Source organism: Taeniopygia guttata, chromosome 14 (genome assembly GCF_048771995.1).
Source record: "Taeniopygia guttata chromosome 14, bTaeGut7.mat, whole genome shotgun sequence".
Taxonomy (NCBI): domain Eukaryota; kingdom Metazoa; phylum Chordata; class Aves; order Passeriformes; family Estrildidae; genus Taeniopygia; species Taeniopygia guttata.
Window position 1 is genome coordinate 13751425 of NC_133039.1, and position 27091 is coordinate 13778515.

General features: G+C 45.8%; 1 protein-coding gene across 7 annotated transcripts in view; it reads right to left on the reverse strand.

Annotated features, from left to right (window-relative positions):
- MGRN1 (mahogunin ring finger 1) overlaps nucleotides 1-27091 on the reverse strand; it is a 50406-nt gene that overhangs the window by 18156 nt on the left and 5159 nt on the right. For 4 of the 7 annotated variants that reach the window (XM_072935549.1, XM_072935553.1, XM_072935552.1 and 1 more), the window contains exons 2-6: nucleotides 23913-24031; nucleotides 21654-21742; nucleotides 14627-14773; nucleotides 5357-5474; nucleotides 2254-2320 (exon numbers count right to left, since the gene is read on the reverse strand). In XM_072935549.1, the coding sequence (XP_072791650.1) occupies nucleotides 2254-2320; nucleotides 5357-5474; nucleotides 14627-14773; nucleotides 21654-21742; nucleotides 23913-24031 (540 nt within the window). Of the gene's footprint in view, nucleotides 1-2253; nucleotides 2321-5356; nucleotides 5475-7141; nucleotides 7166-14626; nucleotides 14774-21653; nucleotides 21743-23912; nucleotides 24032-27091 lie in introns of all 7 variants that reach the window. The other 3 variants (XM_072935548.1, XM_072935551.1, XM_072935550.1) reach the window with 1 other exon arrangement.

Genomic DNA, 27091 nt, shown 5'->3' on the forward strand with positions numbered 1-27091 from the left:
TTGAGGGTTCTCTCTTAATCCCACAGCAATGGGAAGGGGCTGTCAGAGGTTTCAGTACTGCATTCCAGCAAATAGAGAGGAGAGGAGATGAGGTACAATCCCAGTCTCTCTCACACTGACTCTGAGGTTCTGTTCAGCTCCAGCTGGTTGGATCCTTTTCCTGAATCCTGTTCAGACTGATCATATGGAAATGGGAGACAGAGTTTGTGAAGGAGCCACAAAGGGAAGGAAGGCATGGAAGCACTCATGCTGCTTGGAGTGTGAGGGCTGTGCTCAGCACAGGCAGGAGAGCTCTGCCTGGAAGGTGCAGCTCAAGGAAGCAACTCCTGCTCTGTCTAAAAGGGAAAAGGGCTCCACAGCTTCCTCTGAGCTCCCAGAACAGCAGAGACGACAGAGGAACAATTCCCTGGGCGATGGCACACAGACCATGTTTGGAAACAGCCATATGAGAGAGAGGGGAGATTTGCCTGCACATTTGCTGGGTAACTGAGGCTGGTCATGGCAATTTGGGTGGAATCAGGAACGCAACAAAATGCAGAAAAGGGGGTTAAAACGGGGAATTAATCTGTTTGCTCCTCTCACTGCCAGCCAAGAGTTTACTCTCAGAGTAAACAAAATTCAGGTCCCTTCTCTCAGTCTGAATGGCCAAGGAAGAGGTAACAATTCAGAGAGGTGTGACCTGCTCTGTGCAGCACCTTTCCTTCCTGTTCTCTGCCTCTCCCTGGGAACAATCCCACTGGCAGCCACGGGGCAGGGCTAACACTGCAAGCCATGGCAGAGTTCAGCCCAAACCAGCATCTCCCTGACTGCTATTTTAATTTACCATTCAACCTTATTTAACAGCTGTAATTTTCCAGGTGCTCCAAACACACCACACCAGCTCCTTCCAGTCCCATCAGTTAAAAAAAGAACCAAAATACACAATTTCCTTAAATCTCACTCAGATGTCACACAATTTTGTGCTGATATTCTTTCCAGGAGGGGATTTAAAAGCAGTTGGTTTTCTAGGTTATTAAAATAGATGGGAGTATATTATTGGCTAAGAATGGGCATGGTATGTGCATAAATGTATGCTTCCCATACTGCCTCCTGTTCTATTTTTGATCCTTCTAGACATGCCCAACATTATAGAGTATAAACACCTTGCCTAAAGTTCCATAAACAGAGGAAGCTGTTTTATATTTATAGTCAAGAAATACACATATATGTCGATTTTACTAATGGTGCCTGAAATCACTAAAAATAGATGCACTTTAGAAGTAATTTCCTTTATGTTGCAATGTGCTTTGTTAGTCACACTTTAAATTGGCTTATTCAGTTCTATTTCTGTCTGCTTGGAAGACTGTAAAACAACGTAATGAGTTTTTTGGCTTTTTCACATTTACAACATAAGAAACTGAGCAAGTAACTGACCTAACAACATGGGATTTTTTTCTTTTCTAATTAGCTTAAATTTTGTACAAAATGTTACAGAAGTGAAATGCTAGTCCTGCTGACCATGAAAGCCCCCAATTTCAAAGAAAATGTGACTTCCTTGTACCCTGTTCATTGCTGACAGTTCAGATGAGCCCAAAAGCACAAATCCCCTAAGGGAAATACCATGTATGGTGAGTAATAATCTAAAAGTAATAATCTAAATATTCACTGGACTACCCTCTCCTAAACATAATTACAAATTATGATTAGTCATTAATTATTTTTACATTTTAATCAACAATTATTTCTCCTGAAAGGTTATGCTCTTTTATTATAACCATTCAACATCCTCAGAAAAAGCATAATTTCAAACTGCTGAATGAAGCTGCACTTGGTTGAAGAGTGACCTGAGTATTTTAAAGCCATTTCCTTTTCTCTGCCCATTTCCAGGTTTTCAAGAAGACAACTGAGCCCTCCAAGAGGGAGAAAAGATCAGCTCCACCCTCCTTGACCTATAAACTGCAAAAGCAAAACCCAGCAAGCAAGGATGTCATTTGCTCTAATTTGTGTGCCTGACACTGGTGGCAGAGCCAGAAGCTCTCTTAAACACTATTCCAACACTAAATACCTGGCCATTTTTCCTGTAAAAAAATGAAGGCTACTTTTAAAAGTATTTTTATGTGGTTAGCTTGGCCCTTTTAATAAAGGGGAGTTACGGTGAACTCCTGAAATATTTTTATTCTGGAAAAGCTCTCCAAGAAGGCCAGTCCTGAAAGGGGTCACATAAACTCAGAGAGAGCCAGAAGAAGACCACGGGAACAGAACATCAATTCTTACCATCCCCTTCATCCACCACTGCTCGGATGACCACAGGGAACACACCATGGTCCAAGTCAAAGTTCAGCTGAGGGAAAGAAATGAGCTGAGGTTACACAATTCACACCAGACCTGCCTGAAGACAACACTGGAGATCAAGTTAGCTCAGTGAAGGGCCCTTCTGACAGACACCCAGCTCCTGATCTCAAAAGGACATGACAGAGCAGGAGGCTTTAAAATTCCAGGCACCAACTTTAAAAAGGGAGTCAACTCCAACATACACACATTGATGTGGCACTAAACAGCAGCAAAGCAAGGCAGAAGATCTCTGTTGGAATTTCAAATAGTATTTAATTCTCATTAATGCATGGATCCTAAAAGTCTTCTGAGTGATTTGTAGTAGGACAAGTTTCTCAAAATATATCCAGTGCCACGATTTTGCCCCCGTACAACAGGATATATTTGCCTCAGCACAGCAGCACTTTGTGCTCCCAACACCACAAAGAGACCTTGGCTCTGGTATGAAGCTCCTGAAGACATAAGAGGAAAATCTGTAAAACTGCAAGCTCACACAACACTTTAAGGAAACACGGGACTGATTTTCATCTCTTGGCATGTTGTGAAATGCAGGTCCTTGAGCTTCTAATTGGTGAGAGTGGAAATTTGAGTGCAAGGGAAACAGTCTCAGTTTCTCCCTTTGCCTACACTTCATTAAAGCACATCAAAAGCTCTGTATCATCTTAGAAATACCAGGAAAAGGCAACCTTACAAACACTGTCCTAAGCCAGGAAAGGAAGTGGCTCAGAGACTGGATTTCTGTTGTTTTTGTTAATTACCAACTTGGATGGTTTTGTCTCATCTCTTGCCAAGACTGAAAAATAGATGTCATTTCACCCTGACGCTCCAGATAATCTGTTTTCAGTTTCTCCATGAAAACTGAGACCCAATTTCAGGTGCTGCAGCACCGTTCAGACAGTGTTTTGGGGTTTCCATCACTCTGCCACAGCCCCAACATCATTTGCAGCCTGATATGCTCCAGTTCCTCAAAAGATAAGCCATTTGAAGGGAAAGTCACATCACAGAACTTGACCATATAAATTCCAGTGTTCTTGAACAAAAAGCCTCTTTAAGGAACCCTTTCACATTCATTTTTAGGACCCTGAACAAAACTCACTTGACACAAGCCATACTCTATAATTTCCAAGCAAATCAGTAAATGAAGAAGATAAACTTTTATAGTTTTTCACAGAACAACCCAACATAACAAACATCAGTCTCCCTTCTTCCCCAGCCAAGATCTACATCATATCTGAGTATAACGGTAAGCAAAAATATGAAATAAATCTGGGGGTTTTGAATAACACCAATAATAAAGCTGGAAAGAAATCTGAAATGTCAATTGCACACAGCTAAGACACTGCCAGCTGTCTCAGATAGAAGTGCTACATTTTGGTGACCAGTTTTAGAAGATTTAGGACAAGGACCAATATGTAACACAGAGCTGACATGGGAGGGGAAACTCTTAGGAATCACAGTGCTTGTTCCACATTTTTTCCAGCTCCCAGTAACACCAATGAAAAAAGAAGAAACAAAGGATGCAGCAGAACAAGCAAAGAGAGCTGGAAACTCACATTTCCTTTAAGCTGTCAAAGGGATATGACTTTAGTACTTGAGTTAAAACCTTGCTGACAGGAACAAAAGTAAAAATTAAGCTTCTCAATTCTTTAAGAAGAAAGCGAACTGAACTCTCTCAGACAACAGAAGGGATTGAAAAGCAGCTCTTCCAGGCTTTTTTAGGCAGAACTTGTGAAATCATCTATTGGCAGAGAAGCCAAGACATCAGGAGACCAGACTCTGCAGGCTCTTGGTAACCACCACGGCATTTAAAGCACGGGACTGATTATAGTTGTAACTGTAACTTCAGGACAATAGCTATTCAATCTTTCAAATACATGAAAGATTACTCTTTTTTTCTTTTTTTTTTCTTTTTTTTTTCTTTTTTTTTTTTTTTTTTTAATAGGTAGAGTTATCTAGCAAGGTTCACATACACAATACACTTGCACAGGCTTGGGTCAGAAATGACCAACATTATCAGTGTGCACTACCTGGGAGAGGGGTCCACAGGAACAAATATATTAGCAGTAGCTACAGACCAACTACTCTACCTTTGAAATCTCTTACCACAATTCTGCACAGAGCAAGGGAAAGACCAAGGCTTTCTTTCCCTATGCCATGTGCAGAGGAAGCCCTTGGGTGAAAGTTTTAAGGCTCAGAAACAAGAGGCTTACTGCCCATGTTGGAATTTTGCAGATACCAAATATACAAAAATTAATAGGACTCCGCAAATCTTGGTATGCAGAAAAACCACAAACCTTAATTAAAACCAAGTCCTGGTCTATTTGCAGTTATGGGCTAAATTAAGAAGAGGAAAACATTCCCTTATTCAGCATTGATGCACCAGTGTAAGTCTGCCCCAGAAGGAGAATATCCCCTCACAACACTGTACTGCTACAGATAACAGTGCAGGATGTGGCCCTTTAACAGAACAGAACTCTTCCAGGGCAGTGGTCTCCAAATTATTCTGACTATTCATCCCATTAGTAACGTGTTTTCAGCGCATATTCCCAAAATATGTGTGCTTATCATCTGTGGTTATATACACGTGGTTCTGAAGTGCTTGCCACATCCCAATGAATTGTATTGCATGCACCTCACTTTGGAGACCATTGTTCTAGAGGACCACCCAAAAAACCCCAAAATCTTACAACTAAAACCCACAAAAACCGAGATCATGACAGACATTTGCTCCCACAACCTCTTTGGCTAGCAGGGAGAAGAAGGCCAAGGAAAGCAGGTTTTCCAGGACAAGCTCCAGTGGCAATCTCTGCAGCCTCCCTCATAAATCAGCTGATCAGTGATATCAAAAGTCACTTCTCTGGATTTCCTCCCAGTTGGCCTGATCTGCCAAGTTCCCATGCTGCTCCTCCCAGGGCAGTATCCACAAAACACACTGGAGGAGCTGGGAGAAAGGGTCTTCCAGCCATAACTGCATGGCACTAAACAGAGGCCAGTGCTTCGGGGACAACAGGGTGCGGAAAGAAGGGGACACCGCGAAGACACTCACCTCATCGTCCTTCCACTCTGAGAAATCAATCTTGAAGGAAGGCAGGGAGAATTGCTGGCTTACCCCTCTCTTGTAATGAACTGTCTCGGACTGCAGAGAGGGATTCTTTGTGCTGTATCTGAAGGAAGGGGAAAAAGAAAACTCGCTGTAACAAACGGCTGCTCCCTGCCCGCCTCTCGCTCGCTCCCGCCCGTCGGCCTTTCAGGGATCACAAGTGGCAGCTCTAAGGGCAGAGCTGGCAGGGGCTGGCAGCCATTCAGTGGGGACACAAAGAGGGAAGGGAAAGGTCAAAGCAAGAAGGTGAGCACAGGAAAGAGAAAGCAGCGCAGACAGGCAAGGTCTGATCGTGTCCATACTGACCTGCCTGGGTGTTGGAGTACAGGGGGGTGCAGCAGCTTGGCAAAGGCCTGCTCCCTAAGTCCATGGCCTAGGCAATGCTGGCTTTAAGCCCAGCACAGTCCTGATTTCTGCAGGAAACCCAGCAAGAACGAGCTATGACCTAACACTGGGAACAGACAACCCAGCTCAGTGCTGAAAGCTCTCCTGTGACTCTGTGGGACAGCCCCACAGTGGGAAATGCTGCTTGGCTTCCACCATCCTGCTAAGCCATTCCAATCCACTCCTCAATCCCTCCTGGGCTTCCCCAGGGGTGTTGCAGGGCTACCAACACCACCTGAGAGACACCAACCATCCTCCACCCTGGCCACCCAGAGAAGAGTCACAATTCTTTCACTGTCTCAAAGCTTTTCACTGAAACACCAGCACTGCCTGGCTGGAATAAACATCTGGAATGGGACCACAGCTGCTATCCACCATCTTCTGCACCCTGAGCCCACCTGGTGCTGCCCTCCCTGCCCACTCCCCCTTTCTGGAGGGTGATGTCTTGAGCTGGATGTGCAGAGCCTCTCCCAGTTCTGGCACAGGAGAGGAGGCAGTGAATCCCAAAGCAGGGTGGGAACAGCTGAAGCTGACTTTATCACCAATTTCTTTCAAATTACCAACTGTGTGCTCAGAGCACACTGACAAACTGGAGAGGTGAGAGATCCCCTGCCCAAGAGACACTGCAGCAACATCCTCCTTCAGCACAGTGACAAGACAGGCTCCAGCTCTACAAGAAAATACTCTGCTTTTCTCTGGAAAGCTACAACAGTTCTGGCACCCTCTGAGGATCCAGAAGGTCAAGTGTCACAAGGTCCACATTAAATGCTCAAAGGTCGTGACAAAAGGCAGGTCCATCACATGAACTCTGTTCTTCCTGCCAAGGCAGGTGCATTAAGTTATTTAAGACTATACCCTCAGAGCCCATTCTGTACTATCTGAAATTGTGCTGCTTTACTATAAGGTCTCACTCCATCCTTTGCATTTCAAGCATGGTGTGGGGGAGATCAGAGTGACAGGTCTTTTATATGTGAATTACAGAGCGAGCAATTGAGTGAAGTTTTATTTACTGAGTTGTCAAGCACAATGAATAGAGCAAGCCTGTATCTAGCTCCTTTTGTGGTACTCTCAAAGCCTCCCAGCTCTGCAGAGAGGCACAATTCTCCCTCCACAGCTGGGAAAGCAGGAGATGGAAGAGTGACTTATCTAAGGTGACAGCAAGTCAGGAACTTACTGGGAATAAAGTGCAGAGGAGAGAGTGGAGGTGGGAAAGGGGTGTAAACATGATGCTGCTGAGTGCCAGGAATGCTGGAGGACCTGCATTTACAGCATCAGAAACCCAAACTAGGCTGCAACAGAAAAACAAATAACACTCTTCCAAGGAGGACAGGGCAGAATAATACTCACATTGACTTGCTGCTCTCACCATCCCTGGGAAAAGAAATAAATGAGGAATATAGATTTTCTGAGCTGAAGAGCAGGACAAAATTATTAAGGAGGCTTCTCCAAGTGAGCTTTATGCCTCAGACTGTGTGACTGCCTGGCCCCCATTGCCAAAACACATCAGACTTGGATCTGAACATCCAGGTAACTCTGAACACCTGCAGCCAGCAGCCAGTGGGCTGGTGAATTCCCTGCAAGTCTGATGGCCCCTGACTGACAGAAATGGATCATCCTTCCAATGGGATGCAAAGGTTCTCTGCACAAAACAACACTCAACACTCCCTGTGCTACACAGGAGGGAAACTTGATAAGCTGTTTCAAAGCAGATATCCTGCATATCAGGGTCTAAGGGGCCTCTACCCATCCCCTGCCCCTCTGGTTGGCATCTACTGTATTCACTGTCATCTATTCCCTGCCTGTGTTGCTGGGGGCTCACAGCAAACAACAGCAGGGAAACTCCATAGAGCTGGGCAGATGTGTTACAGAAAAAGAGAGCATGTATCAAAGATAAAGCACAGCAGAGAAGCAACACGCTGCCTCTCTCTGCATGAGGTATGAAAGCTGAATGTTTGGGCTGCTGTTGCTCATACTGCACTGGGCCAGGCCTCCATCCAGAGGAGGACAGTGTGACCACTGGCAGCTCAGGACAGTGGAGAAGTGAAGGGAGTCTATCCTACAAGGTCGGGACAAAGCAGAAATCCTTGGTGACATTATTTTAAACCTGTTTGTTTGCTCAGGTACCCCTGGCCGCACGAGAATCACAAGCAACCCGAGGTACCCCACTGCTGGCTGCAGCAGCAGCCCCCAGCTCTGACCTCAGGGTTCATGCAGCCCATCTCCTCCTGTGAGCTCTGTGATACACCTTTACTCACAAAAAGTGCACTCTGCACTGACTCCTCCTTCCCACCTGTCAAACTCTCTAAATCCAGTGTATCAGAGAACCAGCAGATGAGAGGCCCTGTGACTATATCCCAGTGATTTCTGAGAGAACTGGTACAAACTAAAATTATTTCCCAGTCTCACTCTTCCTCTGTCAGCTGAGAAGTACTCACTGCCTGTACAGAGAAACTCAGTCTGTGGCACCTGCAGCTCCTAAGCAGCTCCCTCGTCAAAAGTGCCATGCTAGAGTTTGGCTAAGCAGAATTAAACTTCTGTTGCTACATGCTCACTGAGGTGTTTCCCCCTTCCCTCATCCCTGGTCTGTGCCTGGGGAAGTTCTCAGCAGGGCACCAGTCCCAGCTCCTGCAGATTTCTTCACTGCTGTGCTCCCACTCAGCTGTGCCTGGCACTGGGGCTGTCTCGGGCAGACAAAGGGCAGCTCCTGTTCCCACAAGCACACTGGGACCCCTGACTGAGAAGTGCCACACAAGGATCTTTGCCAAGCTGCCTGACTTACACAGAACACTGTCCAGACCCCATTCCTTAGGAAAAGCAGGATGCATGGAGCAGTGTTGCCCCTAAGTAACACTTTTGACTAGAAACAGCTGAGAGAATCTGTGCTTTGGAGAGACTGTAGACAAAAGTCCTTCTTTAGTAGCAGCTAAATGTGTTTCATGGCAATCTGTAATGAGCCAAGGACAAGGAGAGAGCTTCAGAGGGCACTCAGGAAACAATTCTGGCACTGCCAAAGGCTGTGGCTACCTGGCAGGCTCTGCGTCCTCCTCCTGCAAGGTGATGAGGAAGGAGTCAGTCAAGTACTGCTGTTGTTCAAAGGGGACAGGAGGTGATGTGGAACAAGTATCCTCTCCTGCTCTCTCTCCCACCTGCTCATTCCCATTTCATTCTGAGGCAGGATCCCACAGGTCAGCTTTTGGGGAAGAGGAAAGTTGAACAAATGTTTCAACTCTCAGTGACTTTTACTTATATTAGAAACACTACCAAACTACAGGAAGGCCATAGCCCTGGGTCTCAGTCAGAATTAGACAAGATCCCCCCCACAGAGGCTGCCACAAGGAGTTTGGAGGTTAAGCAGGTGATAAAGCATTGCAATAGAAATCTCTAAGAATCTTCTCCTCCCCTCCTGCTTCCTTCAGGACTGAGTTTCCACTCCAAGCCAGGCAAATACAGCCCCCTCTCCGTGCAGCTGACACCCCAGTGCCCACATTCCCCTTCAGCCCCTGCAGAGCTCTGTCTCCAGCTGCTGGGAGCACCACGCTCCAGCTCCAGCCAGGCTTCAAAGCTCACACAACAGCTACACAGAGAGACAAAGGCCACAGCTCTTAAGACAGACAGAGGGCTTGTCTGCTCGCTGCAATCTACAGAATTTGGCTCTCCAGCCGGTGAACTCTGCACACTCCAGTGTTCCCTTGGGGACTGGTGTGTGCCTGGATCAAAGCCATAAAGGCTTGTTCCTAGCAAAACCCAGCACTCATCTCTGATTTCATCACACAGAAGAAACCTCTGCACAAAGAATTCATATTAGTCATCACAGCCAAAAGCAGCAAGAGCACCTTCCAAAGGCCCTGAACAGACAGAGGCCACTAAATAACCAAAGGAATATGAGTGCCTCTGTATCCTATGCAAGCTTGAATGAAAACAGCCGTGTACTGAGCCACTCGTTGGATTTCATTTTGGGACCCAACTCTTCCAACTTCCATACACAGGGAATCACTGGAGTGTCACGTCCCCCATCAGCCCAGAAGACCATGGGAGGAGGTTTGGGATCAGTGCAGCAGGCATTGCAAAACAAACAAGGAAATGGGGTTTATTTTTTTAATAAATCCATTTGCACATCAGCAACACAAACAGCACAGCCTGGAAAGGGCAAGGATTGCAGAGCTAGACTGACCTATTTTCATTCTGTTTTCTCTTTATGTTGAGAAAATAGAACTTGGCAACAGCACTGGGATATGGGAGAGAATCTTTTCTGTCCAAAAAGGAAGATCTTTTTTCATAAGAATGGGCTGCAAGACTCAAAGCTCTCACGTCATATTTATCATGAGTTCCTGATTGCTGGATTGCTCATGCCTTCAGAACTGGCTCTTTTAAGTGCTTCCAGCTCCAGGCTTGGTTTGACTTCTTCCCCTGAGGAAAGAACCGCTGCTGTCATGTTTGAACTGCACAATCCTTCCTGCTAGTCAGCAGGACACCTACAGCTGGAACAGTCCCAGGGGCCCTCCCAGGAGCAGGCTAATGGTGTGCACATCCAGGATTTTGCCAGACAAGGCAGGAATGCACTCATAAAAAGAGAATACAAATATCTCTGCAGCCTGCTCCAAAAACGCACTTGTCTTCCAAACCAAGGGTATCTAAGGTACAAACACATGAACCAGTTACTGCAGGAGAAGGCAGGCTACTACTGGGAATCTTTTAACCAGTCACTATAAGCTGCTGCCAGCCCCACAATGGAAATGCAATGCAGAGTACCCTCTCCTTTATCTGGAGGGAAATTACATTATGGGCAACCACTAGTGAGTAGTTGAGGCACACTCACACACCTCCAAGCTTCTCCTGATTTCCAAAACTAAAGAAAATGGACACAGCCAGAAAAAGAAATGAAACTGAAGATACTGGGTGGGGAGAGTCTTGAGCTGTTCAGAGGCAGGTCAGTGCTAATTCTTTACCACTAAAGAGACTTGGACATAGGTAGAACTGTTACCCTTGGGGTGATGCACTAGCTCATCCTCTGAGAACTGCTGTGTTTCATATTTAGACTGAGTTCTCACCACAAAGTAACCAAGCAAAAGGCACTTCAAAGGTGAGAGAAGCAGCAGTCCTCCCAGATTTAAACTAATTTCTGTTTCATCCAAAAGGCTTCTACACATATCTGCACTAGTACCAGAAAGTGCAGGGTACCTTTCTTGGTCATGAAAACCAGCTAATCCCAAAGCCAGGCCCACAACACAGCTCTGTGGCTCTCAGGTGAGCAGAGGCTCCACAACAAGCAAAGCCACTGCTCAGGGATAGCCACCTTCCCTTCTCTTCCCTCCCCTCCCTCCTCTCACCCCAAACTGCATGACCACAACCACCTGGCAGGAGTTTTGCAGGAGTGCTGATACCATCAGGATCAGTGGCTGTTCCAGCAGGGAAGCAGGAATAACTTGTTTAGCACTTCTAAAGAGCCATGCTGCAGGCTGAGAGCTGGGAGAAAATTCCTGCTTTTCACAGGAGGCCAGAAAGTTTCTCCCATTTTAGGATTCAGCATTAATTTAGGAGAGTGGAAAAAAAAAAAAAAAAAAAAAAAAAGGTGTTTTGTTTTAAAGAGCATCTTCATCCCAATCAAGTGCAATAGAAGAAGTGTTGAATTTACACACAGGACAGCTTTTGCACATGCTTGTTCCATGAATGCAGCTGTTAGCACCAAAAGAGATTGAGGAAAAGGAAAATCCACCAGCCCAGGCAGGGAAAAGCTGCATTCCTGTTAGTGCACTGAAATGCACTCGCTCCACTCAGAGCTCTAAGAATGCAGCCCAGATTTTTTTTTTTTTTCCCACTAGAATTTGAAAAGAATAACTCAAAGTAATTACAGCACTGCCCTTATAGAATTGCTTTGCAAAGCTGAAATCAGAGCTTCAAAAGGTTTTTACTAGCAGCCAGCAAATCCAGAGAAGCAGAGATGCCTACTTGGGCAGCTGCACTGGCCCCAGGACGTGCTTCAGGAGCCACTTCCACATGGAAAAATAGCCTGGGTTGAATTAAAGCAGCTTATAAAGTCTATATTTGTTTCTGACTTCCCCCCTACACATCTGCATGAAATCAGGATCATGCCTTCCAAAAAGTTTCCTGGCTTCTGGTGCAGCCCCTGCACCCACATTTACATAACATTTATTGTTCAAGCACCCCAGAGCAGACACAGGCAGTTCATCACTCCTGTACAATGGAGAATGAAAGTATGATTTATTAAATGAAAAAGTGGAAGAAAGAGCTGAATGTGGGTGCTTTGACCTTTTAGAAGGTTTAGTGCACCAGGAACTGCTCCCCCCAGCAGGACAGCACAGAACAATTGGCCGGTTTTTCATTAGTGGGGAAATTGCTGTTGATCCTGGTTTCATGCAGAGGGTTCAGGAACACAGGCTTCAGCTCTGCCATCTAACAGACATCCCTCTCTCACTCAACCATGGACAGGGTGGATTAAAAAAATTCACATTTAAAAAAATTCTTTGAAGTCAACAACTCTGTTTATGTTCAGAAACTCAATCTACGAATTGCTCAAATTTAATTTAAAAGCCATTGGGTAGTTCATGTTTGCTGCACAAGTTTTAAAGGACAGATAACAGCACTGGTGACAGTCACTGGCTCGGTGCATGGCACTAAATTTCAGGAAAAAAGTGTTCTTAAGTGAACCAAAACCTCCTTTCTTCCTCCAACCAACCACCAAAAAGAGAGCTACTAGTTACAGAGGACTGAAAACACTCTTTGTCCAGAAACAGTGGTTATATTTGGTAACTAAAACAATTCTATTAAGCAATTATTCTTCAAGGCACAACTTGACAAGAGAGTCTCTTAAAAGTCCAGCAAAGAGCAGTTTAACCAACAAGAACAAACACTGTTGGTCTTGGGTCACTCAAGTACAATTCCAGCCCAACACAGCCTGGTTCAACACGTGGGCTTTAAAAAAACAATTAAAATGTTTACTTTTAGAATAACTTTGGGTTATTGCCATTTTGACATAAAATACAAAAGCGGGAGTCTGAAAAATAGATTTTAAACTATATGGATATTCTTTACAGACTGTGGCATAAAAAATACAGCACAAGGTTTGATATGAAGCTCACTGTGCTGTAGATGCAGATGTTTCATTGCTACTGACCAATGCCAACGAAATTCTCCTTCAGGATAAACTAACAGGGGAAAACAAGATCAAAATCAATGATTTAAACCAAGCCTTACTGATTTGAGCCATGGCTTAAGTCTAGCAATGTACATACATCCACCCTGGCCACAGAGGCCCTCAGTTCTCCCCATCAGCCCATGGATGGTTTCCTTCTTAGGTCAAAAACCAAGGAACACTGCAGGGCAGCACCAGGGACACTGGCCACCTCTCCACGTTGTACCTGTGTTAGGGAAAGAGGACTTCAATCTCCAAGGCTGCCATTCCAACACCTCCACTAGCACTAAATTCACAGGAAACCTAAGGACCTAAGAGACAGAACATGGAAACTTTATCAGGATTTCTAAGGCCGTATTCAGCTCTGCTCTGGAAAAGCTGGATCTAAACAGAAAGTGTATTCAGAGTTTGTTGAGAGATAATTTTCACACACTTTAAAAAGGAGCTCACTTATTACCTCCCCAAAATAAAGGCAGCCATTGACTTCAATAGAAGAAGGGAAATTGGCCTAAACAAAAATTCTGGATCAGAGTATCCTCCAGTTCGAAGGAATGCATATCTGAACTGGAGAATTGAGCTACTCTCATTTCTAAAAATACACTATTCAGTGATCATTAGTGGGATGTTTATACTTTGCATAAAACAAATAAGCCCTGTTGTGGTTTGCTATAGATATTTCTACCTGCTGAAGCCTCTGCAGGTCCCTTCAACCAAGGCAAAGTTTAGCCCCAGCTCCAGAGCATTACTGCAGAAGCCATCAGCACTATGTCCAGGAGCCTCTGGTCAGCCAAAAGCCTCTACTAAAGGAAGCCAAGAGCTTTTGCAGCCTGAATCTTCCTTTACCCTTGGAGCCAAAGGAATTCTTTGTCCCATGGCCATTGGAAGTGCACCACACCATATCAGCAGCTCACACCAGGCAGAGCACATCCCAACCACCTTTGCTCTAACATAGAGAGGAAATTTTTCATTGCCTTGTGGGATACAGTGCTGACTGGAATGGTTTAAATGTGCTGATTTGGATAAAAAGGTTTTAAATTCTGGAGAGATGTACTATCAGGATATGAGAAGGTTCCCACAATAGACATTTTGGTCATTCTTTCCACAGCTAACCAAAGACTAATGTCAGGAAAGAGGGCATGGAAACACATACAGACAGGGCTTCAGGAAGTAAATCCTCTCCATCTCCTAACACCCAGTATTGAGCTGGGCATTTATCCCAAAATGGGCTTTGGGTGGGCCTCAATGCCACAGACTTTCCCTGTTAATGTCAGACTGAACTTTACTTTGGTGGCCCAGATGCTCCTGTCACAGGGAACACAGATAGGCAGTGAATTGGGTGATCTAGGGAAAAAAATAGGTAGTATTTGAAAGGAAGGGTGGTTGGTTTTTTAATCTCACAAAACACTTCATTGACAAAACATACAGCTGTGAGTTCCTCTCCTTTGTTGCACACAGAATGGTTTCCCTATACCCTTAAACCAAACCAAAAAGGGAACAAGAGAAGATATTGACTACGTGAGGGAGTGGAAAGCAATATTCAAAGTTATCTGAAAAAAAAAAAAAGAAATTTCCCACTCTACCATGTGTGGCAACCCTGCCTCAGGGGTGATTAATGAGAGATGTTTGACAGCTCATCATCCCAGCCCTGTGCCACTCCATGTGCCCACTAGCCCAGGACTTACACGGCCATGCCACCAACAAACTCCTCTGTAGCCTGGCAGTAGATTGTGATGGCAACACGGGCATCTGCATCAAAGGTGAACTCCAGGCTGTACAAGACCTTCTGCTTCCCATTCTCCTCAGTAGGGCTGTCAACATCATCTTTATACCTGAAAGACAATGCCAGAGGATTAGAACACATCTTTATGAGGTATCAACAAGATCATTCTGGAAATAAAGACAAAACTACTCCAGCCTTGGTGTCCCGGGCAGGCAAAGCAGCCTGAGCTTGCCCTTCCCAGATTTCCATTCTTTCCCCTGAAGAAGTTTCTTCCAAGATATGACTGGAGTTATTAAAGTGAACTAACAATGGTGTTGAGAGATCTAACCCAGCCTTACAGTGCCAGGACACAGAATGAGACAAGAAAGGGAGATCCTGAATGTCAAATACTGAGGAGAAGAAACATTCTCCTTCATTTTAAATCTTCACATTAGGCTCAGTATTTGGCCTAAAGAAATCCTGCCTGGACTTGAGAAATCTAAAGTGTAATTCTTTTAACTCTGCAATGAAAAGGTGCGAGACAGGCAAAAAAATCAGTTTCTGTAATACAAAGAACTCCTTAAGCTCGACAAAAGGTACCTTCAGTATCACACAGAAGACAATATTTAGCTCAGAAAGCATCCAGATACAGGAACTTCAAACACCTTTAAATGTACAAATGATCAACTAAACCTCTGGTGCTGTGAAGGACTGGAGCTTGCACACATTTCTTGTATGAACAAAAATTAACACATCCAACTGCAAACAAACACATGATAACCAATAAAATGAGGTTAGAAGTTATTTCAATTAATGTAAAAGTGAGACCTAATTTGGCTACAGGCTCCTGCATAGCTGGATCCCACTGTGTGATCACCACTGCCAGGGTTACTCCTTTTCCCTACTGCAGGAAGAAGCACAAATCCATAGAAGAGGAGGACTGAAGCCAGCTCTGGGGCAGTGAGAGATTGCCATGGGCCAGGGGGACTTACAGAGCGCCAGGAGTTGCCAGAGAAACCAGCAGGCCTTGGAACAAGCAGCCAACACAACACACCACAAGAAAATCACAGAATGATGGAATATCCTGAGTGGGAAGGCACCCCCAAGGATCATCCAGTCCTAGCTCTGTTCCTGTAGAGACACCCCAACAATCCCACCCTGTGCCTGAGCACTGCCCAAACCCTCCTGGAGCTCTGGCAGCCTCAGAGCTGTGCCCATTCCTGGGGAGCCTGGGCAGTGCCAGCACCCTCTGGGGAAGAACCTTTCCCAAAATCCAGCCTGACCTGCCCTGGCCCAGCTCCAGCCCTTCCCTGACCCTGTCCCTGTCCCAGAGATTGGAGCTGCCCCTCAGGAGGAGCTGCAGCCTTGCTGAGCTCTGCCCTCAGTGTCCTCTTCTCCTGAACTGACCAAGCTCCCCCTGCCTCGAAGAGCAAAGTGACAGAAAAATGGATGTGATTCACTGGCAGGGCAGCAGCAGCTTCTCCAGAAATTCAAATTCCATGACCACAGGTAGCACTGTGAGCTCAAGTGCTGTGTGGGAATGGTGAGGGCAGCAAGGCTGCCTTTGAAGGGTGTAACAGCACTGACTTGTCATCCAGCTCCAGACTCATTTTTTTATCAGTAATACTTTTATTGCCATGATGGCTGGGTCATAGCCAAGCAGCTGAACTATTCAGGAAAAGCTTAGCATCCTCTGTCTTCACAGTATCAGCCTCTCCCCTCACTAAACAGCCCTGATGAATACACTGTACTGTCAAAAATACCCAGATATGGGTCAGACATACCTCCATAATTCAACCTAAAATTGTCAAGGGAATCCTTATTTACCAAGTTCACTGACAGCAACTGCTGACTAATTATCAGGGTTCCAGGTTGAATTTTATTTAACACCACACCGAACAAGAATGAAATTTTCAGTTTCAGTAATTTAATACAGAAAGTGCAAAATAAAATTTAAGAGCAGTATAATCAAATACTCAACACACGTATTTGTACTAATGTAACCCCAGTGAGCCACTACAGCACACACCCACATTCCTGTCTGAAGGGCTTGGAGAGGTTTTTGACAGAGGTTCACCTAGATCAGAGCAGCAAATCAAGCCAAAAACACCCAACATGCCAGTATGAAAAAAACCAAAAAAAAACCAAAACAAACAAATCCCAAGAACTTGAGTCTTAACATCTGCAGAAACCTAGACACGATATACAGTACAGAGAAAGATGGTATTTTCACACAAGCTAGTTGCATTGTGAAAAAGTGAAAAAGTTGCAAAGTGGAAATCATGGCACTTGAAGGCTGTAAAGAAGAAACACTGGGCAGATGGGCAGAATTGCCTAAAGAACACAGGAGCCATCAACATTTTGTGCTGGACTGACCCAAGAACACAGCCAACAATCTACTCACAAGAGTTGTGTGTGAGAGCAGCAGCACAAGTCACCTCTTGCTGTGCTGCACTCCGTGGATTCACGGCTGGAGACGAAGGATCCAGGCTATGACAGACTTGCCACTTCTTCCAGAAGCAGCAGGGTGGGAGAACCAGCACCTCTTGCAGGCAGAGGCTCCTTCAGACTCATGCACAGGTAGGTATTAAACAGAGATGGCCAGCACATGTGAGAGCTACAGCACAGACTGAGATCCCTGTGACAGTACCAAGTAACGATGGGGACACCTGGGTGTGGGCAGCTCACACACAAACATGTCCTTGACACAAGCACTGCCTGCTTTGTTTTCTCAGGGAAGACACAAAAAGCACCCCAGATCACCCTCCTGCTCCTCTCTGCCAGCACTCAGAATGTGCTTCCATCCTTCCAGGGAGATATGGGGTTAAAGCTAGACTAGACTAGATCTGTTGCCCTGGGAAACCACTGAGGGGCCACTGCAGTGCCTGGAGGGAAGGTTTCTGAAGGATGCATCTGCTGGAAGGGAAGAGAGGCTGAGCCTTGTCTGCCTGGAACAGCACCACTGGAGCAGAGGGCAAGGGACCAGTGCCTAAATGGTGACAGTCACAGCAAGGCTGTGCCCTCCTGCTGTAACATCCCTGCTGCTGGAGGCACAGAAAATCATTCACAACCTTCCAGTACCTGAACGGGACAGAAAGATGCAGAGAGACTATTTACAAGGGCCTGGAGTGATAAGACAAGGGGGAATGGATTCACACTGACATAAAGCAGAGTTAGATTAGACATAAGGAAGAAATTCTTCCCAGTGAGGGTGCTGAGTCCCTGGCACAGGGTGCCCAGAGAAGCTGTGGCTGCCCCTGGATCCAAGGCCAGGTTGGACAGGGCACGGAGCAGCCTGGTCTAGTGGAGGGTGTCCCTGCCCATGGCAGGGCGTGGAAGGAGATGAGCTTTGAGGTCACTTCCAACACAAACCAGTCTGGGATTCTATGATCTGCCACAGAGCAAAGAGTTCAGGTGAGAAAAGACTGCACACATGGTGGCTGACCTGAGGAACAAGCAAAGACTACTTTGGTGCATACTTTGAGAGGCAGAGACATCTCATGTGCCACCTTAAGGTGCAGGAATGGTGGGATGTAACATCAGGGAAGTAACAAGACAAAAATCACTCATTTTGCATTCCTCTTTCTTTGAAGGGGATGTGGCATAAGGAGGTGGTTCAGGTGCTTCAAGAGCTCGTCTGTCTCAACCTGCACTTGAATTTTATGGTGCCCATTTAGCCAAGCCCTACAAACAGTGTCCATGTGTGGTGGTCACAGATGCATGCACAGATTTGGGAACCAGTGACATTGCTGGGTGTGCCTTTGGGTCATGCACAGAGGTGCATCACAGAGCCTTCACAATCACAGGAACAGAGCAAAGAGACTGACCACCTTTGAGAACAAATAGCTGATCCAATGTTTTGATGCAAAAGGCAAAGCAGGATGACCAAGGGAGCTGAGGCCACCTGGTCTGACATCACTCCTGGATAAAACAATGGAAAGGCTGGAGCTTTTTATTGTCTGTTAAAGAATTAAAAGATAAAAATATAATTAACAGCAGCCATGGCAGTTTTATAGAACTAGGTTGAGCCAAACCCAATTTCATCCTTTGAGGAGATTCAGAAGTCTGACCAACACATAGACATGCAGGATAAAGGTTAAGTATATCCTTTGACTGAGTGCTGTGAGATCTGCATTTACCCAGTGTTTGAGCAGGCAAAGAGTGAGAGCAGAATTAGTGATACCTCTGTCAGCACTGACTTTCACAGGGGAACAGGGGAGAGCATCATCAAACACAGGGGTTCTCCTATTTGGGGTTTCTGCAAAGATCTGTTCAGTTTAACACCATCCAGGGCTGCAGAGCAGGCAGACCCAGCCCCTCACCACCTCCACCACAGGATGAAGAGATCCAAGAACCAAGGTCAGACCCCTGAACTGCAGAGGGAAGAGAAGGGATTTCCTTTCTCTCACTCCCTGCAACTCACCTGTCTCCCCTCAGCCCCCACCATCCACCTCTCTCAGGTCCTTATCCAAAACACTCCATGACAATTCTCCATGATACTCCTGATGCTTCAGACACACTTCCAAACCACTACAGTTGCTGATTCCTTCAAAGCTTTTGTTCCATGCTGCTATCCAAAGCCCAGAAGCTGAAGCAGAGAAGCTGCCCCAGGGTGCAACAACAGACATTGTCTCCTGAGCTGGTCTTCCTCCTGCTGCTGGAAGTGCTTTCAGGAGAAGAAGGAACAGCCAGTACCAGCACAACAGGTACTGGGGCTCCAAAACAAAGTTTCTAATCCAAGGCCAAATGTGGGACACAAGAAAAATAGAAGGAAGTCTTCCTCTGTTAGTGGTTACCAGTAAAATTCCTGCTGCCCTGCTCTGAGGTTCACAGTCTCCTCCTGCCAGAAATCAAACATTCATAGGTGACATTGAAGACTCAGAACTTTAACACCAATATCCACAGGTTTATTGTTTATCCTGTAAAAATTCAGGATCTGGCAAGGCTCAGAATTTTGTCTGGTCAGAGCTGGGCAAGAAGGCCAGAGTGGACATTTCCCTGTATTCCTCCATGGCACCTCTCCTGTGAGGACAAGCTGTGAGAGTTGGTGCTCTTCAGTCTGGAGAAGAGAAGGCTCCAGGGAGAACTCAGAGCCCTTCCAGTGCCTAAAGGGGCTCCAGGAGAGCTCAAGAGGGACTTTCAATAGGGGCTTGAAGTAATAGGACAAGGGGCAATGGCTTCCCACTGCCAGAGGGCAGGGATAGATGGGATATTGGGAAGGAATTGTTCCCTGGGAGGGTGGTGAGGCACAGGGTGCTCAGAGCAGCTGTGGCTGCCCCTGGATCCCTGAAGTGTCCAAGGTCAGGTTGGACAGGGCTTGGAGCAGCCTGGGACAGTGGAAGGTGTCCCCATGGCAGGGGGTGGAACGAGATGGTCTTTAAGGTCCCTTCCAACCCAAACCGTTCTGGGATTCTATGAAAAAGCTGATGAGGTTGTTACCACCAAAACATACACTTAGAACTTTACACCTGGACACTTGGCTCAATATCACTATATTTGTTGGAGGACGTGGTAAATTCTGCTCTGGAAAGAATGTGCAAACCTTAACGACTGGTTGTGAATAAGCCAGGCTGGAGAGGGCACAAAGTGTCCTTTACGAGTACAGAGGGAGGAAGACAAAGCCTGTGGGGCCAGAAGAGTAGAAAAGCACAAGACAGAATGTACCCTTGGGGACTGCCAATTAAAACCTCATTTTGGGCCTACATCAGTGCAAAATTCAATAGAGTCATGTTGGCAGTGTTGTCGTCAGCACTGACACAGCAGCAGCACAAGAGCCTGTGAGAGCTCATGAGGCAGAAAAAGAACTGATAGTACCAGGAATTAGATGGATGAAAACCTAGATAATGTCAAGGTGCATGAACACTACATTCCAAATAGTCCAGAGCTGCAACTCTGCTTGGGGAAATGGGACGTGCGACCACAGAAAGCAGAATGACAGAACTATATGTACTAAACCACACCAACTGCTCCATTCACAGCCAGGCCTCTCCCAGGGAAAAAGCCACTTCCCATTTGGCTTATGTTCCTCCTCTTTTTTCCTAGAGAAGTACTTCACCCTCATGCTGAAAAACCAAAGAGCTTTCAGAGCAGTTTACCAATGGTCACTTCTTTGGAAGCTCAATCAGCTTTGAAACCACAGGTTTTACTCATTTAAAACAAAACAAAAAAACCCACATCTGTTTTCACATAAAAACAAACAGGGATTTTGGTTATGACTCAAAGTGCTCATATTACACCACGCTCTCAGAGCCACCTTGGCTGGGAGCTGCAGCTGGAGCCCTGCCAGCCCCAAGATGCACAATCCAGAGCGACTCCAGCCAGGATGGTTGGGAAAAGCTCTGCCTGGACATCTGCCCAGTGCTCAGACCCAAACAAAACACTGAATGCTGGGCCCTGTACCTCAGCCATCTGTTGGAAAGGGGACAGCTGCAGGTCTGAGTGTGAGCCAGTGCTTTAATCCAGCTCTGCTGGTTCAGATCTCAGCGTGGAGTAGTGAGAGCTACCATCCCCATGATTGTCCTTCCCCAATGTGTGGGACACAAGCCATCTAAACAATGCATAACACTAGGACAAAACTTCATCTTGGCAGCAGGAGAAACCTGAGGAAGTTTCACTCAAGACCCATCAGTCTTCCTGGCCCGTGACTCGCACCAGAATCAGCTCCCCTCTGGCTTCTCCTTGCACAGGAATGCAGGAAGGAATCTGTCTGTAAAGTTTATTGACCTGACTAATATCTTCCGCTCGTGCTAATGATTTCATGGCTTTGTTTACCACTCCAGTCTGTCCTGCAGAAACAGACACACCATTGGTCCTGTTTGGAAACACAGATTGTTTGGATAAGGAGCATATAAACCACTTGAAAGCTCAAAAGGGAACAAAGAAACCTCTGGACATATCTAGCAACAAGGATCTGGATATCAGCCATTCTCCAAAACCTTACCAGTACAGTTTGGCTGTGGCTGACAGATCCCTGGGTTGGGTAAAATGAAAGGGTCAGGTAATGGCAGTACCTCACAAGTCGGAGAGAGTCCTTGCGGATGTTCACCAAACTCCTCAGTGTCTTCACTGGCTCATGTGGGGCTGGAGTTATATAGGGAAACTGGAACAGAGGCAAACCATTCTGCTGTTATTACATTATAAAAGGTAGCAGCATGTTACCTAGCATGCAATTTACCCAAATCAAGAAGCATGTAGCTTTCAGGGTATTCAGTACAGCAGCCACAAGGAACAGCAATAGCAAATTTTATTTACAGATAAATCAAGCGTGTTTCAGGGTGAAAATCCTGCCCTGGCCCAGCAACAGCTCATACTGAAAATACACACTTTAAGAAAGGGCATTTTCACGAGGTCCTTCTCTCCACCCTGAATTCTCAGTCAGGAAAGCCTTGTTCTCCTAAGCTTTTATTTCCACTAAAGAATCCACCTCCAGCTTGAGCAGAAGAAATGCAGCTCTTTCATGTGTATTACAGCATGCAAGCAGTGATCTGACTGCTAATCAGCGTGGTGAAACCCTGGATTACTGGGGGAAACTCTTTTTATTCTGAAACAATGGGGCAAATGTTCTGGAAAAGAAAAGAGACAGGGATAGGGGGCCTCATTCTATTCTACAGTCAAGAAACCTTCTCTCACAGATTGTCCTTTAAATAGGGATAATAATGCTTCAGACTGTAATTCTCCTTAGTGAGAACAGGATCTTAGTGAGAAATGCAAAGGAAACTGCTTACTGTGGTGATCACAACCTGTACAACTGCAGACCTGCCGCTGGGCACCAGGGACCACCAACACATTTCCTTAGAAATGAGGCAAAGCCTCAGTTACTCCAAAGCCCATGTCCAGAAAACAGTGCTGCTGTTCTGTGTTTGAGTGGTTTTTTTTTTTCCCCTTGAAGATTAATCAGAGCTGCCAAAGGGCTTTAACTTTACATAGGCAAACTATATTCCACAACAGCCTCCTTCTCTTAAACCTACTTGGCAAAAGTCCCATGGTGTTAATGGCCTCTCACCCACTCCCCTCTGGAGAAATGATGAAACCCAGTGCTGGGGTGTCAGCAAGGAAACCCAGGCTGAGACGTGCAGGTGATTTAACGCTGCCAGGTCAGCCCCTGCAGGGAGGGGCCTGTGTGCAGACGTGGCACAGGGGATGTGGAGAGCACCCCCAGGCCTGCCCAGCACTGATACAATCACACAGATCCAGCTCAAGTCCCTCCTTCCTAATTCTGTTGCCCAACTGCACTTCCTGCTTAAACAAAGACTTTCTAGATTCCTCCTTGTCGGTCCTGTGAACTGAGTGTGGCTCTAAAATGACCAGTGGCACAGCCTGAGGAGAAACTCAGAAAACAGAACGTGCTTGTAACTGATGCAATTCCAACTTGCCTCAGTTTCCCTGTAAAACCAGGGTGATCCCAAACTGCCACCAAGCATTACAAACGTGTCTTAATTAATAGTCACAGCTTTTCTGATGAGGAGAACCATGACTTGTAGTTTTCATTTTCATGTTTGGAAGCTGCAGAAACAACTAGGAAAATAGTGAACAAAGCAAGCAGCTCTTCCCTTTCCTCTCCAGCACTCAAAAAAGATCTCCAAATGGCTCTGGCTCTGTAACCTTTTGGTTCTTTTTAAGGAATTCTGAGATGCAAGAGAAATCCAAAACAACACTTTGCATAAAAATCCTGTCTTTCCCTCAGAACAACATTATTCTCTTTTCAAGAACAAGCCAATCACTTGAGCAAGTAGCTTTTCACAGTCTCGCAGACATCTGTGGGCCCAAAATTATATTTATGTTCCAGCTAGGATAAGAGGAGGGACTTTCTGAGCAGCCCACCTAGGTATAAAATTCACAAAATGCCAAGGTCTATCTTAACACTGCCCTACACCAAGTCAGGCCACTCATACACAGAAAACAGCATGTGTTGAACACCCAACATGCCCAGGAGCCTTGGGAATTTCAGGCTCTGCTTCCCAGTCTTCTCTGAAGTGTGTTTTACACTTGCCCAGGCAGGCAGGCAGAATTAGTCCCAAATTCTGTGCTCCCGAGTCCCTGTTCTTCTTCCCCCACCACTAATTCCTTCTGTCCTGAGTGAAAATAAGCCTCCAAGGCGAATTCAGCTTCTCAGGAAAACTCAGTTTGCATATGAAGAGACTGGAATGACATTCCCCAAGCAGTGAGGACCTCTTAGGTCTGTGCCACTCTCCTCTGCTTACCCTACACAAGATTTTCCAAAACAAGCACGAAACAAAAAAGAGAAGAGCAGACAGAACATAGGAACTTGCCTGAACTGGTCTATTTCCAAGGAAGTTTAAGTCCATGTTCTCACCAAAAAGGTAACCCTCAGGGTGAGGGGTGTCAAACTTCTCACCTCCCATAAAGAAGTGACTTGCAAAGTAGTTTCCTAGAAACAAAAAACACAAGAGAATGGGAAAAAAAACCTCTAAATGAGTGCTTCCTGGAGAAGTATAGCCAGTTTTAAATTCACAAGTACAAAAGAGCCACAAGACACAGAAAATACTTGCTTATTCACCCCTTCCCCGTAGTACTCAGGGCCACTGGCAACAGTAGGAGAAGAGAGGAAAAAATCAAACAAACGAAACAAAAACCTAGAATAAATATTATAGTGGAGATAATTCCATTTTAACTTGTTTTCCAGAGAAGGGACAGGAAGAAGGAAAAGTCAGTTCTTTCCAACATTGCTCCAATCTGGTCAATTCTTCCTGTTTTCTCCACTTCCCACTGTGAAGCTCAGTCCCACAAACACCATGGGTCTGCTCAGAGAAGGACGAGGCTTCCTGCAGTGCAAAGTTCAGCACAGCCAGAGAGTCTCCTGTAGGCAAAGTTTGCCTTTCACTCCCATATCCCACACAAGAACCACTCTAAACCTTTACTGGGAGCGCCAGAGATTGTACACCCTCACGCTGATTTCATTAATAATGCTGACAGTTCTAAATGTAGAAACATGGATGTCTGGGAGAGAAAATAGGGACTGACTAAAGTGAAAGTCAGCTCTGAAAGTTTCACCACGAATTTGATTCATTCATCTTTAAGGTGATGCACTACAGTGGAAATTTCAGGACACAAAGCATGTGCAAGGTCACTGTGATTCTGGAGCACGGAATTGACTGTAAAATTAACATAATTAATTCAAGTGTGTGAGAGCACCACAAATGTAGCTCCCTCCCAGAAAGATTTCAGGAAAACACTCTCAAATGTGAACTTCACAGAGTTACAGTTTCAGGGAAATAAGTATCAGGAGAGAACTGAAATAAAAGGCTCCATCCAAGCCACTTCCCTTCAAGTTTCAGAGTGGGGAATGAGAGGACTGAGCCAAATGTGTATTTGCTTCCCTGAGTGCAATGCATAGACAGCATAAATTTGTGTTAAAATGAGTCATTCCAGAAGCAGTAACTAATCATCTGAATGGCTGTGGAGGCATTCTGGAGGGATCTGCAGTCCCTCTAGCTAGGAGCAAGCAGGATTTACTCTGAAATGGAAGGGTTTTCATGAATGGCTCTGTTTTTTCCATTAAGGCTTTCTCCCTTTATGCTTCAAGAAAGGCTCTTTTCACTCTGCACAGATGGCAGTACCTTAATGATGACGGGAGGGTTCAGCTATTGCTGAGCTCAGCTAACAAGCACCCAGATGTTTGTAGTACTGAAACACATCCTTCTTTCCAGATACAACAATCACCCTCAGCACAGGTCCAGCAGCTACATAGAATCTGTCCTACAGAACCAGAATAACAAAATCACAGAATCATTTAGGTTGGAAAAGCCTTCCAAGATCATCAAGTCCAACCTGTGACCTATCATCACCTTGTCAACCAGATCAGAGCACTGAGTGCCACATCCAGTCATTTCCTGGACACAAATGTAGGTGCCCCAAATGACAGGGAGCCTTTTCCCACTCCTCCCAGAAGCAACAAATTAAAAAACTAATCTGCATATAATCTCCAAGAACAGCCAGCCTGACACTGCCTCTCCACCAAAGATACACCACGGTGGTTTGTGTATGCACTGAGGTTCAGAAAACCACATTGAAGGCTGGAGTTCTGGAATAGATTTCACATTTTATGTGGGTCAAGCAGGATTATGTTTTGGAACATTTTACTTCATCATCTGAGAAGACAATGCTTGTGCAGGATGTCTCAGTACCACAGCAGCTGGCTACCTGGGATCAGAGTTAGAGAACTCCCTCTTATTCAGTGAGTGAGACAGAATTACAGAATCTTAGAATTGCCTGGGCTGGAAGGGACTTTAAAAATCACACAATTCCAACTCCCTGCCATGGACACCTTCCATGACACCAGGCTGTTCCAAGCTCTGTCCAGCCTGGCCTTGGACACTTCCAGGGATGATGAAGGCACAGCTTCTTTAGGCAATCTCTGCCAGGGCCTCTTCATTCTTGCAGGGAAGAATTTCTTCCTAATATCCAATCTAACCCTACTCTCTGTCAGTTTGAAGCCATTCCCCTTGTCCTGTCACTCCAGGCCCTTGTAGATAATCTTGCCCCATTTTTCCTCTAAGCTCCCTTCAGATACTGGAAGGCCACGATGAGCTCACCCCAAAGCTTCTCTTTTCCAGGCTGAACAATCCCAACTCTCCCAACCTTTCTTCCCAGCAGAGCTGCTCCATTGCTGGGATCATCCTGGTGCCTCCTCTGGACTCTCCAGCAGCTCCACATCCTTCCTGTGCTGGGCCCTGGGGCTGGAGGCAGCTCTGCAGGTGGGGTCTCACCTGATAGGGGCAGAATCCCCCCCTCTCCTGCTGCCCACACTGCAGGATCAGCCCAGGACATGGTTTGAGAGCATCTCCAGAGGTGAAAAGGTCTCTCTTGCTCCACTGGAACAACACTCAGACACAAAACCAGTATGTTCAAGGCACCTGCCACACTGTCACTGCTCCACTAAGAACTACTTTTGACATCTCTACCAAATTGTTGGGATTTCTCACAAATACACACGGTAGCTGGAATCACAGCTTCAGTTCCACATTCAGACTGAACTTCTTCATCTTCCTGCTAAGTGACCTCCTGCAATGTGAAGGACAGGCTTTTTTTTTTCTCCCCAAGGCACTTCCTTCACTAGCAAACAAGAAACACAGTGCCAGGCACGAGGAGCACAGGGAAAACCACTCTGAGGTGCTCAGAGGGGAACACACTGGTGAGCAGAACAACCCCGAGGCTCTGCCACTTCTGCTGCACACACAAAAGCACCACACACGCGAGGTCTCAACAGATAAACAAACCAGAATGGCAGCAAACTGTCTCCACAAATTTGTAACACAGTTTTCAGCAGCTAAAAAAAAGAGATTCTGTTGCAAGCTTTCAAAAAGCACTTGCTACAATGACACCCGAAGTTCAGAGCTCTCAAGGTAAGACCAAAGTTATGCATTAATCCTCTCAACCACCTCGGAGTTTGCCCAAGTTGGAGGCAGAACATTTTAAGAAACTATTTTTT